Genomic DNA, 15833 nt, shown 5'->3' with positions numbered 1-15833 from the left:
GTGAGAATGATGTAGCCTTTTCCCTAGGAATTTCTGAGCATTACTTTTTTCAGCCAGAAATAGAACATTATTTGAGAAGTACTGTGCAGATATTTCTAGAAAATTCAGAAGTTCATGATGAAACATGGCTTTTTGGGCATGAATGTGTATTCACAAAGTTTTTGCATATTGTTAGTTTGGTGTTCAACATCGAAGAAATTACCAGAAGAGCATGATTTTGGGTTGCTTCATTTGAACACAAGCCATTTTTCCGAAAAGGCTCCTTCTTCTCCCAACCGATGGATGGTTTTGTGTAAGAAGTTCTTGGCTCCAGTTCTCATGGTGGGATCTTCCTACCTGTATATTTTTGTAAATAATATTTTTGGTGTGATCTAGATGTAGCTTGTCTTAATTTTCAGCCTTGGTTTAGTGTGGGTTTTGGCTTGTTAGTTTTTCCTTGTTGCCTCCGCCCTCTGCAAGAAGCTCCCTGTGCTTTGTTTTTCTTGACTCTGTTGCCCAATGGCTAGGCACTGATCTTTTCCAAAGACATTCTGGATTCTCCTAGTCCTTTACAGTCCTGGTCCCCAGTCAGAGCCAATGTTACCTTGTCATTTGTCCCTCATAACAAGAGTGAGTCGCCTTGCAAAATTTTTAGTTGACTCCTTGTCTTGTTAAAAATTCGTTGGTTCAATCCCTAAAACGCTTGTAAATCATTTCTAAATCCTTGGCATTACATTTCAATTGTCTGTTTGAATCTCATGAACCCCTCGAACCATCTTGAACAGAGTTCATAGTGTTCATTTAGGTACTGCAGGTTCTATGTTGTGTCTAAGACATTTTCAGGCTAACATTCATATCAAGTTTTTTGCAGCAGCTCTATTTCACGGTCGCGGAAGATGTTTCATATACTCTTTCTCCAGACTGTGAACCGTTTGAACCTAGTTCAAACAGTTCAGTGATGTTCAAACTGTTCGATGAAATTCAAGGTTCAAGCTCTGTAGGTCTGATTTTATGACAATCATATAGACCTGCACACAGTAGCACATATCTTTTTACTCAGGCATTATTTTTGAAATCGCTCCGGTCAGAATGGAGAAAACAAGGTTTCGACCAACATATCCAAAATTGAGAATGATCTAACGGTGCAAACAAAAGTTATGGGCCCCACACCGAGACAGATTTTGACTGTCACAAATATTTTCAGTCCGCCCAGCATAATGAATATTTTTATTTTGAGTTAAAATATTCAAGTGCCACCTGTCCAAATATTCTTATAAGCTTTAGAGAATTATATTTCTAATGTTTATAAACATTTGATGTTATAAATAAGATTAATGGGGGAAAGTGAAAAGCATAAGTTAAAAAGTATTTCAAGATTCAGTTATAAAACTGAATAATGATCTCATGTAGTTATTTATTGCGAAAGAATTGAGGGAGGCGGGGTTCTTCTTTTTCTTTTCTTCCAGCAGCCTGTGGGGGAGGGAGAGTAGATTTTTATTTGTAAGGGAGGAGTTGAAGCTTTTCTAAGCAATGCTTTGTACAAAAAAATATCAATCTTTGAGTTGATTTTCAAACATGAAATGAATGCAGATGATATCTTCAATCTTTGTGTTGCTGATATTCTTCTCATGACTGTAGCTGGACTTTGAGCCTTTGCAGTTGTTTATTAATGTCTTTTCTATTATAATCAATTGTGTATGTGGATTTTTTACAAGTCTGTGTGCTTGAAAGTAAGCCATATTGGAGCAGCGACTTTCTCTGTTAGTTTTTAGTCCAAATGCTATCCATAAGTGCAGAAAATTAAACTTTGATTTAATGGTCTTCATTTATATCTGTTTTGTAAGTCTTTGGCATTCATTTTCATGGCTATGGATGAATGTTATTTTCCTTTATTGCTTTCAGGTTAAAAAGCATATCAGCAATTTAATTCCTTGTAAATCTTCTAAGAGGGAGTTGTACCTCTCAATTCAGAGGAAGATTATCACTTCAATGATAATCTATCCAACTGTTAGTACTTGTTGTCCTTCATTCTGGGCATTTTGAGTTTATTTGTATAGTTATCTTCAAAGGACAAATCTGTTCACTAACAAATGGAAAGGTTATTGCATTGTATCTTATTTTCAGTTAAAGTAAATTTCAAAAAATACTAGGGGTGTTTATTACAATAATGAAATGGAAAAATGGAGGATGCTAGAAAGCCTTAAGCTGGCACCTGATTGAGGTTCCCTTTGCCGGAGATAGAAGGCATTTCAGTGACCATCATCTCTGCAATGAAGAAGACCATACACCTGGCCAAAGCTGAATGCAATTATAAAAGATACTACAGATTTCGCCTCGAGAACCCTATAGAGAAGCTCTGCCCATTGCTTTAGGCAACTAATCACCCTTTGCACCTTCTAGCCAATGCAAGAACTACCCCAGGTCTCTTTTCCCTCATCTTTGACATAGGGCCAACCAAGTAGGCAAGTTTGGCTAACCTTATTTCTAAGGATTTGTCTGTGGGGCTACAAAATCCCAAATCCAAAAGGGAAAAAAATATCAATAAGGCAATTCAATAGTGCATTTATGGAGCCAATGGCCCTTGAACAGCAAGATGGGGTGTTCCACAGGTGGTGGCTCTAGCTCAATTGACCTCAACAAGAAAGGGGTTTGTGGCAGCCACCATATGCCTTCCTCACTTATAACCCATTCCACAGAGACTCCAAGCACAAACTATTTATGATGCCTTCCCTATGTACAAAAATCTCATTGACAGGTTAGTGTCTAACATGAGGATTCACAAGCTATTCCATATTGTGGATATGGTAGACACGGAGTTTAAGGGTCATTCTAGGTGATGAGGTACTTTCAGACACGCCAATACTGAAGCAAATGAGCTCCTTCATAAGAGATTTCTTTCTTTTGTACTTGGTGCAAAAAAATTTGTATAGGCGAGTTTTAGGGTGGATTGCAAAGCTCCTTGTCAGAAGCGAGTTCATACTAGATGATGCAGTATTGTCACTACTAAGGGAGACCCACTGCCACATGTAATCTCCAACAGTGCATCCATCTCACCCTTCGTCTTTGACTGCATATCCCAAATCCATCCAGATTGTGGAAGAAGGTTTGGTGTAATGTCCCTACTATTTAGAGATCATTAACCTGCAAAACAGATTGTTAGAACATAACAAACACACACACACACACACACACACACACATATATATATAAGTAATCTAAATTGCAATCTAACTTCAATGCTTAATTAACATAATCATAATTTTCATCTAATAAAAAAGGATACAATGCCATACGTAAGTATGTCCTTAGGCGGCCGTGAGGCTCGCCTTCTTGGAATCCCTTGTCCCAAGCCCTCCAGGAAATCGAAGATGAGTTTGAATCCTGTCTTGGGTGTAACCTCTTACACCCAAGCCATCCAAGGAGGACCCTTGTCTATTCCTTGCCTTGGGTGATGCCTTCATCATCCAAGACCTCAGAGGGGATCGGCCCGACCTTTGAGTCCTATCTTGGGTATAACCTCTTATACCCAAGCCAACCAAGGAAGACCCTTGCCTTTTCCTTGTCTTGGGTGATGCCTCCATCATCCAAGTCCTCAAGGGGAATTGACCAGATCCTTCTCTTCTTGGTTGAGTTTTAGTCAACCAAGCCATACATTTGCATAATAGTTTCAGTTCATAAACTATCGCTTGTGTTAACATGAATTCTTAATGTATTCTTTAATTAATATATATATCAATATGATTTTCCATCTTTTACATATGCATTACATTTCTTAAAACACCTTTGTATTCATAATCCTTCTTAATATGCAAACTTATGTATACAACAATTGACAAGATTATATCTTTTACCTATTTTTAATGACTAGTGAATATTATACATTAATATATAAATATTCACTAGACTACAATTAACATCACCTATTAACGAACCTTACCCATTACTCATTAACTAATATTAACAAATATAAATGAACCTTACAATTAACATCACCTATTAATATTAGTAATAATGACATTTCATATACTATACTTATATTGTTTAATATAAGGAGGAACTCTGTTTCTTACCTTTCTTCCGCAGTCTGCTCTCCCTTACCTTTTCTCCGCAGTCCGCTCCCCTCCTCCCTTCCCTGCCCTTAAGTCCTTACCGCTGCCTCCTTTATAACCCGTGAGGGGTTGTGCCCCTCCACGGGCCCCTTCCGCATGAAGGGGTGCAGGGGTAATCATAGCCTAGGCTGCAGTTACCTACGCACCACTTCGTGAGGAGGTAACCCAGCCCATTTCGGGATTATCTTTACTATGTTTTATATATTAAATATATTAAATATTATATCTTGTTTCCTTCTTAATATATTAAATATTAATTACATTTCATTTTAAATATTAAAGTACTATATATTATTTCCTTTTAAATATAATAAATATTACATTTCATTTAAATATATTCAATATTACATATCAAAATATATTTAAATATCTTTTCATTTAAGTATATATTAATTATTTAAATAACATTTCTTTTATTAAAACAAATTAAATATATTTCCTTTATTTTTCATAGATTATTATTTTAATTTATTCATTTACAATATCTTTATCCACGCAAGTGATTTTACATCTTGCGATACCGTAGGGGTTATCACATTTGGATAGGCTCTTATAGTCGGAAACCACTCATGAAGGGCTCCAACCTAGAAGACCAACTAGGTACTCCTTGAACATAAATTTGATTCCTTTCAGGCACATTACACCTTAGTTTTGCAGTTTGATAAAGGGCAGAAGTCAACAGAGTGCATATTTTGATATCCTCAATCCCTCCCCTTGCATCTCATCAAGTGCAAGAAGCAGCCAAGGCCCTTACCTCCACACCAGGGGGCCAAAGACCACACACCTTGCCCATACCCTGCCTTCTGTGCCCATCATCCAAGGCAAGGGGCAGGGCCATAGCAATATTGTGGAGCTACTTCATGGTTCAGTTAAATTTCTTCAAGTGAAGGCTTTGATGCATCCTGATAAGTTAGTTGGGAAGGTTTATCATGCCCTGGAAGCCCATGGGATCTCATCAAATGGAACAAACAAAGGGTAGCTCTGTAAGCAGAGCTGGGAAGTAAGAAGATCGCAATTGTGGTGATTAGGTTTCCTTCTCACCATGGATATGGATGCAGACACAGTCATGGCACTAGCAGGAGCCAAGGATTAGGAGGAGCCCTAAAGGAATTGTTGCTAGAACAAAGTTAGTGCAAGCTGAAGATGTGGTGGCAATGGTTGAGGGTACTGCCCAATTGGCTGAAGACAAGGAAAGGGAGTTGGGTGTAAAATACAACAGGGATTTGGTTGGGACATAGTGGAGGACCTTTAGTTTAGCTCCTGGTACCCACCTACTCCCAACATGCCTTCAGATCGATCAAGGTTTTTTATTTTCAAACTATTCCTTGCATATGCTAAATGTAAGCAACTTGTAATAGCTTATAAAAAAAATTATTCTATAGGGGCTATGACCATACCCCCAAGCATTTATCCCCATCAGCTCACTTTTTTTTCAGGCAAGGGTACCTAATAAACTACCCTTATTTATCTACCAAAAAATAGTCACAAGGGGCATCCATAAAGCATAGCACCCCTAAGTGATGTTAGTACTAGAGAATAGATGACAGTTCAAACAACTTGGAGTTATACCTGAGGCATTTGGTCCATAAAATACCTTGTATAAATTTGTGGCATTTTCAGATGCATGGCTGCTTCATTTCTGTTACTACAAAGATTATGCAGTTATGCTTTTCCAAAACAAAATACCGATAAAAAAAACTATTCAAAATTGATCATCCAGATAGTCATATTTGGCTGTAAACTTAGTCCGTCTTAGGTACCCAGTCCATAAACAGAAGATAGACGCATTTCTATTCCCCCTTTCTTATATTCACAATTCTAATTTAAGTAGAGAGCAGAGGTTGTTGCACATAACATATTTCAAAAAGAACTTCGTTGAAACAGCCCCTCACATGATGAGATATACTGCAATCCACCATTTTGTGAAGAGAGAAATGACATGCATTCATAACAATCATCAGGCAAAGATGGAACCAGATGCAGAACACATACAAAAAACAATTATTCAGTAAACTTTGTGGTTCCTTCAAAGACAATCCATGAGCAAGCAAGATACGCACCCCGTTGTCAGACAATGGTTTTAAGGGAGCCTGGTATATCCTAGCAAGCCCAAAATCAGCAATTTTGACTACACCGTGCTCGTCACCATCACCCATAACCTGGAACGAGACAACAACAAAAATTGGCAAAACTGTTGTTTGACTTAACACTACAAGAGGGAACAAAATAAAGAAAATATAAGACCCTTCAATATTAGAAAAGAAGATAAAGAAACAAGTTAATACTACGACTTAAATCCATATTCCAAACCAAGTCAAAAAGCCCATATAAAATGAAATTAAAACTTACCAAGATATTAGATGGCTTAAGGTCACGATGTACAATCCAATTACTGCATCCAATAACTACTGATGAAAGAATTTTCAATGGGGTTTAAAGTAACCAACAACTTTCATAAAGGACAATAAATGTATGTCATCATGAAACAACGAATAAAATTATTGGTCCAATCTAGTAAACAATTTCATTTTGTGCCGTTTAAAAAGAAATAGTCAAGGAATCATGAGAATTAAATACATAATAACAAAAAAAAACTCAATTTCTATAGTTCCTCAGTACTTTAGTGCAGCTGAAGTCTTACCTGTGAAGATAGTTCAAACCATTCAACAACTGCCAAAGCAAGGACTTAACAGTATATTGATAAATACCACGGTTAAGCTTCTCCCGATGATGCCGAATAATTTCCTGCACAACATTATCCCAAATATTGTGAATGATACACTGAAACTTTTCCAAACTTGCATGTCAATTTTGTGTGAGTCGTAACTAGTCCAATTGCTATCCCGAATATGCGCAATTACCAATCGTAATAACAGCTTGATCTATTGCTTAAGCAGGTCTTCAAATTTAAGTTATATATAAAAGTGTTGTCTTCTGAAAAATTAATCTCTGAATGATCCATAACTGATCAGTATCATCCCATGTAATTTTATTGTTCAAATATAAATAAAAAACAAGGGTTCATGTGCTCAGATTTCATTTGAAATTCAGACATATGGAAGCCCAAAAAGAACATGTAACTCCTTAAATATGTATTCTTAGGAAATATATTGGAGAAAATCTGTAATTATCAGAAAAAAGGATGGCTACATGAAAGCATTCAAAAGCCTTAAAACCTATATCTTAAGCAATGATATGGATGTATGGTGATATAATGGGGAATAATAATCCATTGATGACTATGGCATGCCTACTTGCTTATATAATTAGGTACTTTATAGAGTACATTTTGGCCGATGCTCATCATGCAGTCCTTCTCAACCAATGTCTTGGCCCAATTGCATATAGTTGGTCTGAAAGACCCTACAACGATTTGGTTGCATACATATAGTAGTATGAAATCTTGCCCACTATGTATCACATATAGGCCTGGCTTGAACATCTCCCCCAATCTAAATGAAAATCGCGTCTGGAAAAAAATGTGGCACCAAAAATCTGCGGAGTTTGCAGAAAAAACCCCCCCCGAAAATCACGGCCCTCGACTGGAAATCGTAGGAAAGAAAAACGACACTGCAAAAGAAATCTGAAGAAATAAATCCGCCCAAAAAACAAACTCCAGATCGTGCCCTAGAATCCCTGCAAAAAAAAATCGAACCCAACCATGAAACACCAATGATTTTTTCAAAAAAAAAATCCTCAAAAAAAGTTCCAAAAGGGGTTCTACAATTTTTTTTTTAAATTGCCAAACTCTAAAGAAGCCCATCGACCAGCTCTGATACCATGAAAAATTGATTGCTCAAAATAATCGGATTAATTAATTACGAATATACAAGAGTATATAAAGGAATTACAAGACAGTGTTCTAAAAAGAACAAACCATTAATCTAAAGCTTAAAAAAGCTTAAAACTAAAAAGCAAACTATGCATTCTTATAAAAGAAGCAATAGTTGACTAATAACTAACTAAATGACCATTAATAGAACCACAAAAGAAGGTAACTGACTAAAAGAATTAATTATTCTAATAACTTGTCCCTACTTTCCCATATTTTTCTGAGGGGCATTTAATCTTGCATCTTGATGGTTTTGAGAATCATAAGATCATCAACGACACGAACATTGCAGCAAAGTGGACTGCATAAACCTTGAATTGCATGCCTCAAGAGACAATCTTGTAGTCATAAAGTAATGTCTCTATTTCATTATATAAGTGTGGGGCCATAAAGTGAGCTATTCACTTTTGAGTATGTGGGGAAGTGTTAAAGCATTGAATTGTTTTACAAATATTGAATAATAAATAGATCAAAGTTCAAAATACTAGAAACATAGATTTGTAGGTGATATCTTGCAAAATACATGAAATCAACAACTAATATGTGCATATTTTTGCAAATATAACAAAATATGTTAATTTTATTGGGAAAAATTAGCCAGTTAGCAAAAAGTAGCCTCTAAAAATACCCAGTTGAGTACTTGTGATCATGAAGTGGAGTGAGCTATGTAAGTTTCATTAACCCTGAGATTTGAGTTGTTTATACAGCATTAACTAAAGGTGTGTGAAGGAGAGGATCACCTCACATAGTTGATAATTGGATATTCCTATCACAAGAGCTTTCACTGGTAACAATGCTAGAATTTAAGCCCTACCCCACCTAACCATCCCCAAAGCACACATGGGTATGTAAATAAAAAACAAGGATTGAATCATATTTCAACATGTTTCTGTCTTGCACGTTTGAGTTTTAACATTTAACATAATTTGATAACAGCTATATCCTATCTTTATATAGCATAAATATTTTTTAATTGAAAGCTATACTTTCTACCTGCAAAATAGCTAAATCTCGACAAGGTGTCTTTCTTGTATGCGGTGAAGGAAAGAAACTAAATAAATTATTTACATCGTGGTATTGTTATTAGAAAGCATAATATAAAGATGGCAGAACAATGTATGATCAATCATAGAGGGCAATTGCATAAAATCATGTTTTCTTAAAACCTGAGATCGTAACAGCAAATCTCCACTACTGGCCACAAAAGTAGAGAACTTCAACAGATAACATTTCATGAGTTGATTGCTTTAAATAAAAATAGTTCACAAGTTAGCATTAGCAGGTGGTAATCCATCTGTAATAAACTAGAACTCAAAAACACCATGGAATGAGACAATGAATGCAGATGAAATTGGTGTTGTCAATGGTCAATTTTTTGATAGAAAGTTGTCAATCTATTTTTAGAAGCATCGATGAGAGGTCTTCAGCAAGGTGAACCCAGCAAACCCAGCACCAAGAAATTTACAAGATTAGCTGAAAACATAGCAAGTTAAAAGGGACTAAAAACAAAATAATGAGCATCGTTATTTACAAGTGATCCAAAACCAAATGTGAAACAGGGAAAAAATGTTAAGAGGGGAAAAGGTGTAGGCAAGGATAAGGGAGTAAAAAAGAGATGGCCATCCCTTCTCACAACAACCACAGCGTTGCAAGCGATTAAAAAAAAGGACTTCCCTGAGCCAAGTAATTTGTGGGAGAAAAGGATGGAAAATCTTAAACTTAAAGAAAGGAGAAGAAGATTTTCCCATTGAAGCCACTTCTATACTTTGTCTAATTGAAAACCATACCTACAAAGATACAGATAACCACATATTGCTGTGCACTAATACAGAGCCGAAAAACTCAAAATTTAAAAAAAAAATTTAAATGTCACTTACATAAAGGTCATGTTCTGCATAGTCAAATGCCAAGTAAAGAGACATGTCCATATGATTTATGTGCACGTTCACAAGTTTGACAACATTTTCATGAGATAACTCCCTGAGTAGCTGCAACAACAATCAAAAGACAACCTATTAGTGACAAGTGTCAGATTCTTCCAATTGGCAAACACAATTACAATGTAAATGGTAGGTTATCGAATTTGTACATTCCCTTAATCTTTAAAAAAACATAAATACTCGAAACCTTTTATATTTGGTTAATGCTTTTCAACAAAATCATTCTTACAACAAAAACTATATTTCAATATATACAGCTTAAAAGGCTAAAACTTTATATATGTAAAGACAGCAAAAATTTACCATGAGCAAATATACTTTGTCTATACAAAAGAAATATCAGATCAATCTGAAGAAAAAATTGCACCCGAATATGTGCAAGGCTCTATGTGCTCAAGAAAACCTCTTCACTAAAGAAACCAATATGTTAAACCATGTTATAAATATATTTGGCATGATGCTATAGGCTGGTGACCTCTTCTGCGCTCAATAAAACTGATAAATTCTCGTTCACTTGAAGATCACAAGTCGTGATGTATAAAATTAACAGTTTATAATTACCATATATAAACTCTTACCCCAAGAGTTGTCCTATCTCCAAAAAGTTTTCATTTTGAATGGAAATAGCAATAAAATCATCTCTAGAACCTTCGATCAAACCAAGTCTAATTTCTCCTCCAAACCTAATTCAATCCAACCCTCTGGCTTACCTACTGCCTCCATCCCTTACATTGAAGGTGTTTCCCAAAAAAATTCCAAAATCCTACGTAAGAAAGGCCTTCCTTGTGCTTTCAAGCCTTTCTCAACTTTAAAAAAACACATCCCTCCTCTTAAAGACCCTAGGAACATCTATCTTGAGTCTGGCGTATACAAAGTTGTTTGTTCTTGTAGCATCCCCTATATAGGCGAAACTGGTCACTCTTTCAAAACCAGAATGAAAGAGCACAGCGCTGACATCAGACATGAACATGCCCTCAAAACAGCCCTTGCCAACCACTCCTCAACCACCAAGCACCATATTTGCGTAGAAGACACACAAATCTTGTAATGTCCCCTTATGTTATTATTTATGAAGTAGGAACATTCAACTTATAAGAATCAATTGCAAGAGACTTCTTTCCAATTAAGTTGCAAAAAATACACTTAGATTGATACTAATTGGTACCACTTAATAATAATTGTCCAATTGATACCACTTATATTATAGAAATCGTGAATATTAATTGATATATTTAATCGTTGTGTACTATACAAGAAAGATGTGCTGATATTGAAGTCTGCACTTTGGCTATTTCTGAAAGGGCAATGAACATTATGCTGCAAGTGAATTCTTGAAGATTTATAGCCGTTTCTGATTAGACAATGTAATATACATATATATATATATATCCTTGATCGCTTATGGCGATGTGCAATTTGCTGTTCCAGATTTGGCTTTAGAAGTATGCAAAGTATGGGGCTGTTTCCGATATATGTCTGGTTGATGTGTGCACCTGATTATTGGGCCTTTGGCCTGGCTCTCCTTGAGCTCTTCCAAACTGGAATAAGAAACAACATAAAATATAATCGACATCCTTCCTTCCATGAAATGATTGCAAATATATATTTACACAACCGATTGGTTGTGTCTATTGGTGGATAGAGACATGTTCATTTGTTAAGTCATAATCGCACCACCTCAAGATATTAACCAATTATGTTAATTAATGTGATCCTCTATTAAACAGTTTGATCCTTAATACTTCCTTAATCATGCTCAATATCTTTATTAGATCGATAGAGTATGGAGATCACTGTCAAGGTAATCGGTGACCACTGGAACTCGATGGCAATAATATTATCGAATTCCCCTTGGGCAATGATTATCGGTTTGCAAGGATATATCCATGGTCGATCTCTATTATCGGCTTTCTTACTTATTATCACATAACTGGAATGGTGGATAAATATCTTCGGTAGATTATGTATCTGTTATAGGGATTGGATATTCTCATACGAGGATATCGATTCTACTATTTTCTTTTTATCTTTCTTCCAACACCAAGCTGTTGTCATATATTAATATTGTGCATATCTCATCTCAGTCTGATTGCTAATCAGTAATCATATTTCACAGATTCATGTATTGTATCAACTTCATCATGTATAGTCGGACTGTGGATGGATCTGATTATGGTCGTGTGTTTATCATTATGATGATGCACTTCGTCTGTGGATGATCTGCTTATTCCATCAATCGCTTACTTCATGGATGCTTGCAAGTCTTTATTATTTATGATGTGACGCTAACTATTTCATTGCAGGTATACAAAGAACCATCAGTGAAGCTCTTCTCCTTGGTAGTATTTTAAGGTTGACATTCTTCTTGCCTTTATTTTGTTCCAATGGATAAGGAGGCTAGTGATAAGGAAACCGTCTTATTTATAAGACTTCACGGTTTCTAATATTTATTTCTAAACTATAACCACTTAAGGGTTCAGAACTGCCACCCCTGAACATATACTTAATAAAGTTAGCTTAAGATTAAGATGGGGACATCAAAAATCTTGTCTAAATAAGATAACCTCTTTAAGAGAAAATTGAAGGGTGGAACCTAAGTTTCTATTGGCTACCTCTATTAAATAACCTCAGTACCCACGACCACCTCCACTCCTAGCCTTCTCTTCCCTCCTTGCCAGTCCCCGCCTTTCTTTCCTCTTTCTCCTCCTTCCTTGTAGCCACCACCAAGTCTCCCTTTCTCCTCGCATTAATTTCTAATTTTTAATTCTTCTCTCTTTATTTTAGGTCTAATTTAATCTTCTCACTTATCTTCTTAGGTATCCCATTCTTTCCCTTTGAGCTTTGTGAGTTTGTCATTATTAATAATTAATAAGGTATTATTATTAGATACGTTATATTTAATAAGACAACATTAATTAGATAAGAAATCATTAATAAGATATTATTAATGATTTCTTATCTTATTAATGATTTCTTATCCAATTAACGTTGTCTTATTTTGTTAAAACACTTTTTGATTTTTTCTTTGATATTTAGGAATTTTTGTTTTTTATTTCAGTTTAAACACACACGTCATTATAATTTCTAATACCTCATTATGATTTCTTTCCTAATAATGTTATCTTTTCTTACTTTTCTTTTCTAATTATATGCATGAATATGTATATGATATCTTATCTATTTTTTGTGGTCTTAATTTTGATTAATTTCTTTGATTTTAAATCTTTGTTCTCTTGCTTTTATTTTTATTTTTATTTCTTCTTGTATTTTTATCTTTGGTTTCTTATCTTTCTTATTTAGGTAGCTATTCTTTTTATTGTCTTATTAATCTCAATATGTTTCCTCCTTTTGCTTTTACCTCCTTAGGTTAATTTATCTTCCATGTTCTCACTTTGTTAATTTATTAGGGCTATTGTATCTTTGTTGGCGGTTTTTAATTTTTATTATTTGTATCTTTTTCTTACTTTTGTTTGATTGTCTTATTGAGTGGTTTTTTCATTTTTCCCACCTTTTCTCTTTATTCTTATTTTGCTTTCTTATTTATTTATTTCTCTATTTTCTTAGCATTTGTTGTTCTATCGTCTCTTATTTTATTTTTTATTATTTTTTTATTATTTCTTACTAACATAGCCTTTTTAATTTCTTTTAGTTCTCATTTTGTTTCCTCCTTTTGTTTTATAGATTATTTATCTTCTTAGGTTTCCTATTATATTATTGATTTTTATGAATATTATTTCCTTTTATTATTACTTCAACCTTGAACTGTGTGCAACTGCATACTTCACACCAGTACCCCTCCCTTCTCTTTTTAACCAGCCTTACTCTGCAAGCTATCGTTTTTCTCATTAACTGTTCTCTTTCATCTGACAATGGTTCATGGAGTGTGACCCGAAACATTGATGCAAAAATTCTTACACAGTTGAATCCAGAAATCAATTAATCAACAGCATCTACTATGGAAATCTAATAAATTTAATTACCAGATATGCTCAAGTCCAGTGAACAGTCAAGCTCATTCATGTGCTACAGAATATTTATTTAGAGCCATGCAAGCTAGTCTATATGGTATTTCATGCTTACATGATACCATGCCTACAAATTGAATGGTAATCCTGTTACCAGTAAAACATTACTTGATGAGAAGGTTAGAAAACCATAAAATGTCACAGAAAATGCAGTATTGAATAAGCTACAATATCAACCCTCAATCCTTGTGGCCTTCAATAACAACGGAGCATCAACTGACACCTCAAGTAGGCCCAACCAACCCTCAATCCTTGTGGCCTTCACTCTCCCTTGAGTGTCTAGTGTTGTCGCCTATTCTGTTGGAATGGCCATTGGTGGTATGTCAGCTCCTAGCATGAGTATGACTGGGACAATCACCTCTACTAAAGATGAAATAGTCACCAATGTTGGTATGCCTGTTGGGAATGGCACAACCGAGAATGTGGTCGGTGGAGATGGGATGAATGAGAACATGGTCTTGGCTACTAGAATGGCTTCCTCTACCTCCACATGTGATGATACATCTATTGCCACCAAGACCTCCCCAAGAGTAGCCATGTCGGGGGTGGTCATCTTTGTACATGATAACTCAACAGCCTCGTAGTCGCCACTCCATGCCAGTTGTTCATGTTGCCTCCTTTTTTTCAGCAGTTTTGCTCTTGTCTAAGCCGCCTCTTCATCACCCATCTAGACTCCCAGCTTTGTCCAACAAAATACTGTCATCCATGTAGGATCTAACTGTCCAACTAACTAGAATCTTCCCCAAGCATCTGGACGCACTTGCGTGTGTATGGCATCAAGTAGTAACCCAATGGCATGTTAGGTCAAGTAGAAGGCTTTGTGCCTTAGTTGCATAAACTCGCGTATCTACTTAAATAATTCTCGTGCCCAATTGTACACCTTGCTAATGCTCAAACCCTACATATAATCTATCATCCAAAACATGAAGTCTAATGAGTAAATAACCCCCATCAACCTGCATTTCATGAGGTCTAGTATGCATCGTCATTCAACTGTGGCAAGGAAAGTCTTCTTGAGTCCTCGGCTCCCAGAACTCCTGATGCTATCCCTTTGCTCCTATGTCAAGTCCTTCTTGCACATGTGCTTGATGGAGTTTTCCCTAAGTTGGTGAGAAACCTTGGCAAGTTTCCCTATGGAGCTCCCCATCGAGGTTATGTCAAATACTACTGTGAAATCCATGGACCTGTAAGAGAGTGATTTGCTGCCCTCTGTAGTTAATGGCAGATTGGCGAGTAACTCTATTGTATTGTACCACCATTACATGCAAATACTGTTTGAAGTCACTCAAGTTGAAAAACGTAAGTTGCACTGCTTTATCTACCTAGGCATGGCAAAGTACAACCTTCAACACATGATCATCCTGCACACTTAGCCACCAACTTCAACACTCTCCTCCCATCAAGTTCTCCCATACTAATGAATTTATTGTAAAGATGTCATCACCTTTTGGCTATCCTGCTACAACCTAAGGCTAAAAAGGTATCTTTCCCTTACTGCTACTCGATATCACCATTTTCCTGTGCAACTTACTCTGTGTGTTTGCCTTATGTATTTTAATGTGTCAAATGGGGATCTTGAAACCGTTATTATACTTCACCTAAAGATTTGACGACTTCAATTCTTTTCCTAATGAGTTGGTGTATGACTCAAGTCTCTCTCTTCTGAACTACAAAATCTTTCTACTCCACACACTATATGGTACACTCCCTAGGTCATACAGTTTAGTTTTCCTTGCGCAGTGCTCTGAATTTTCTATTCCATGTTGCGCATCCTCTGTGACGTACAATATAGTCTTCCCAACCTTCTTGTACGTAGTACCCTCAAGGTTTGCAACTCTTATCTCATTGTACGATACTCCTTTGTGCAAATATACATGGTGGTGTCATACACATAGTACTTACTCCCCCCTTTGTACGATATGATGATTGTGTACCCTTCCTCTTGCAC

General features: G+C 35.9%; 1 protein-coding gene across 2 annotated transcripts in view; it reads right to left on the bottom strand.

Annotated features, from left to right (window-relative positions):
- The window catches only part of LOC131068337 (cyclin-dependent kinase E-1), a 60041-nt gene that overhangs the window by 33471 nt on the left and 10737 nt on the right, over positions 1-15833 (bottom strand). For both annotated transcript variants that reach the window (XM_058003519.2, XM_058003520.2), the window contains exons 2-5: positions 9798-9908; positions 6730-6833; positions 6438-6480; positions 6149-6247 (exon numbers count right to left, since the gene is read on the bottom strand). In XM_058003519.2, the coding sequence (XP_057859502.1) occupies positions 6149-6247; positions 6438-6480; positions 6730-6833; positions 9798-9908 (357 nt within the window). The remainder of the gene's footprint in view (positions 1-6148; positions 6248-6437; positions 6481-6729; positions 6834-9797; positions 9909-15833) is intronic.

This window comes from Cryptomeria japonica, chromosome 11 (assembly GCF_030272615.1).
Source record: "Cryptomeria japonica chromosome 11, Sugi_1.0, whole genome shotgun sequence".
Lineage (NCBI taxonomy): Eukaryota > Viridiplantae > Streptophyta > Pinopsida > Cupressales > Cupressaceae > Cryptomeria > Cryptomeria japonica.
Note: the sequence above shows the minus strand (reverse complement) of the source record. Positions and strands in the feature narration are given on the sequence as shown.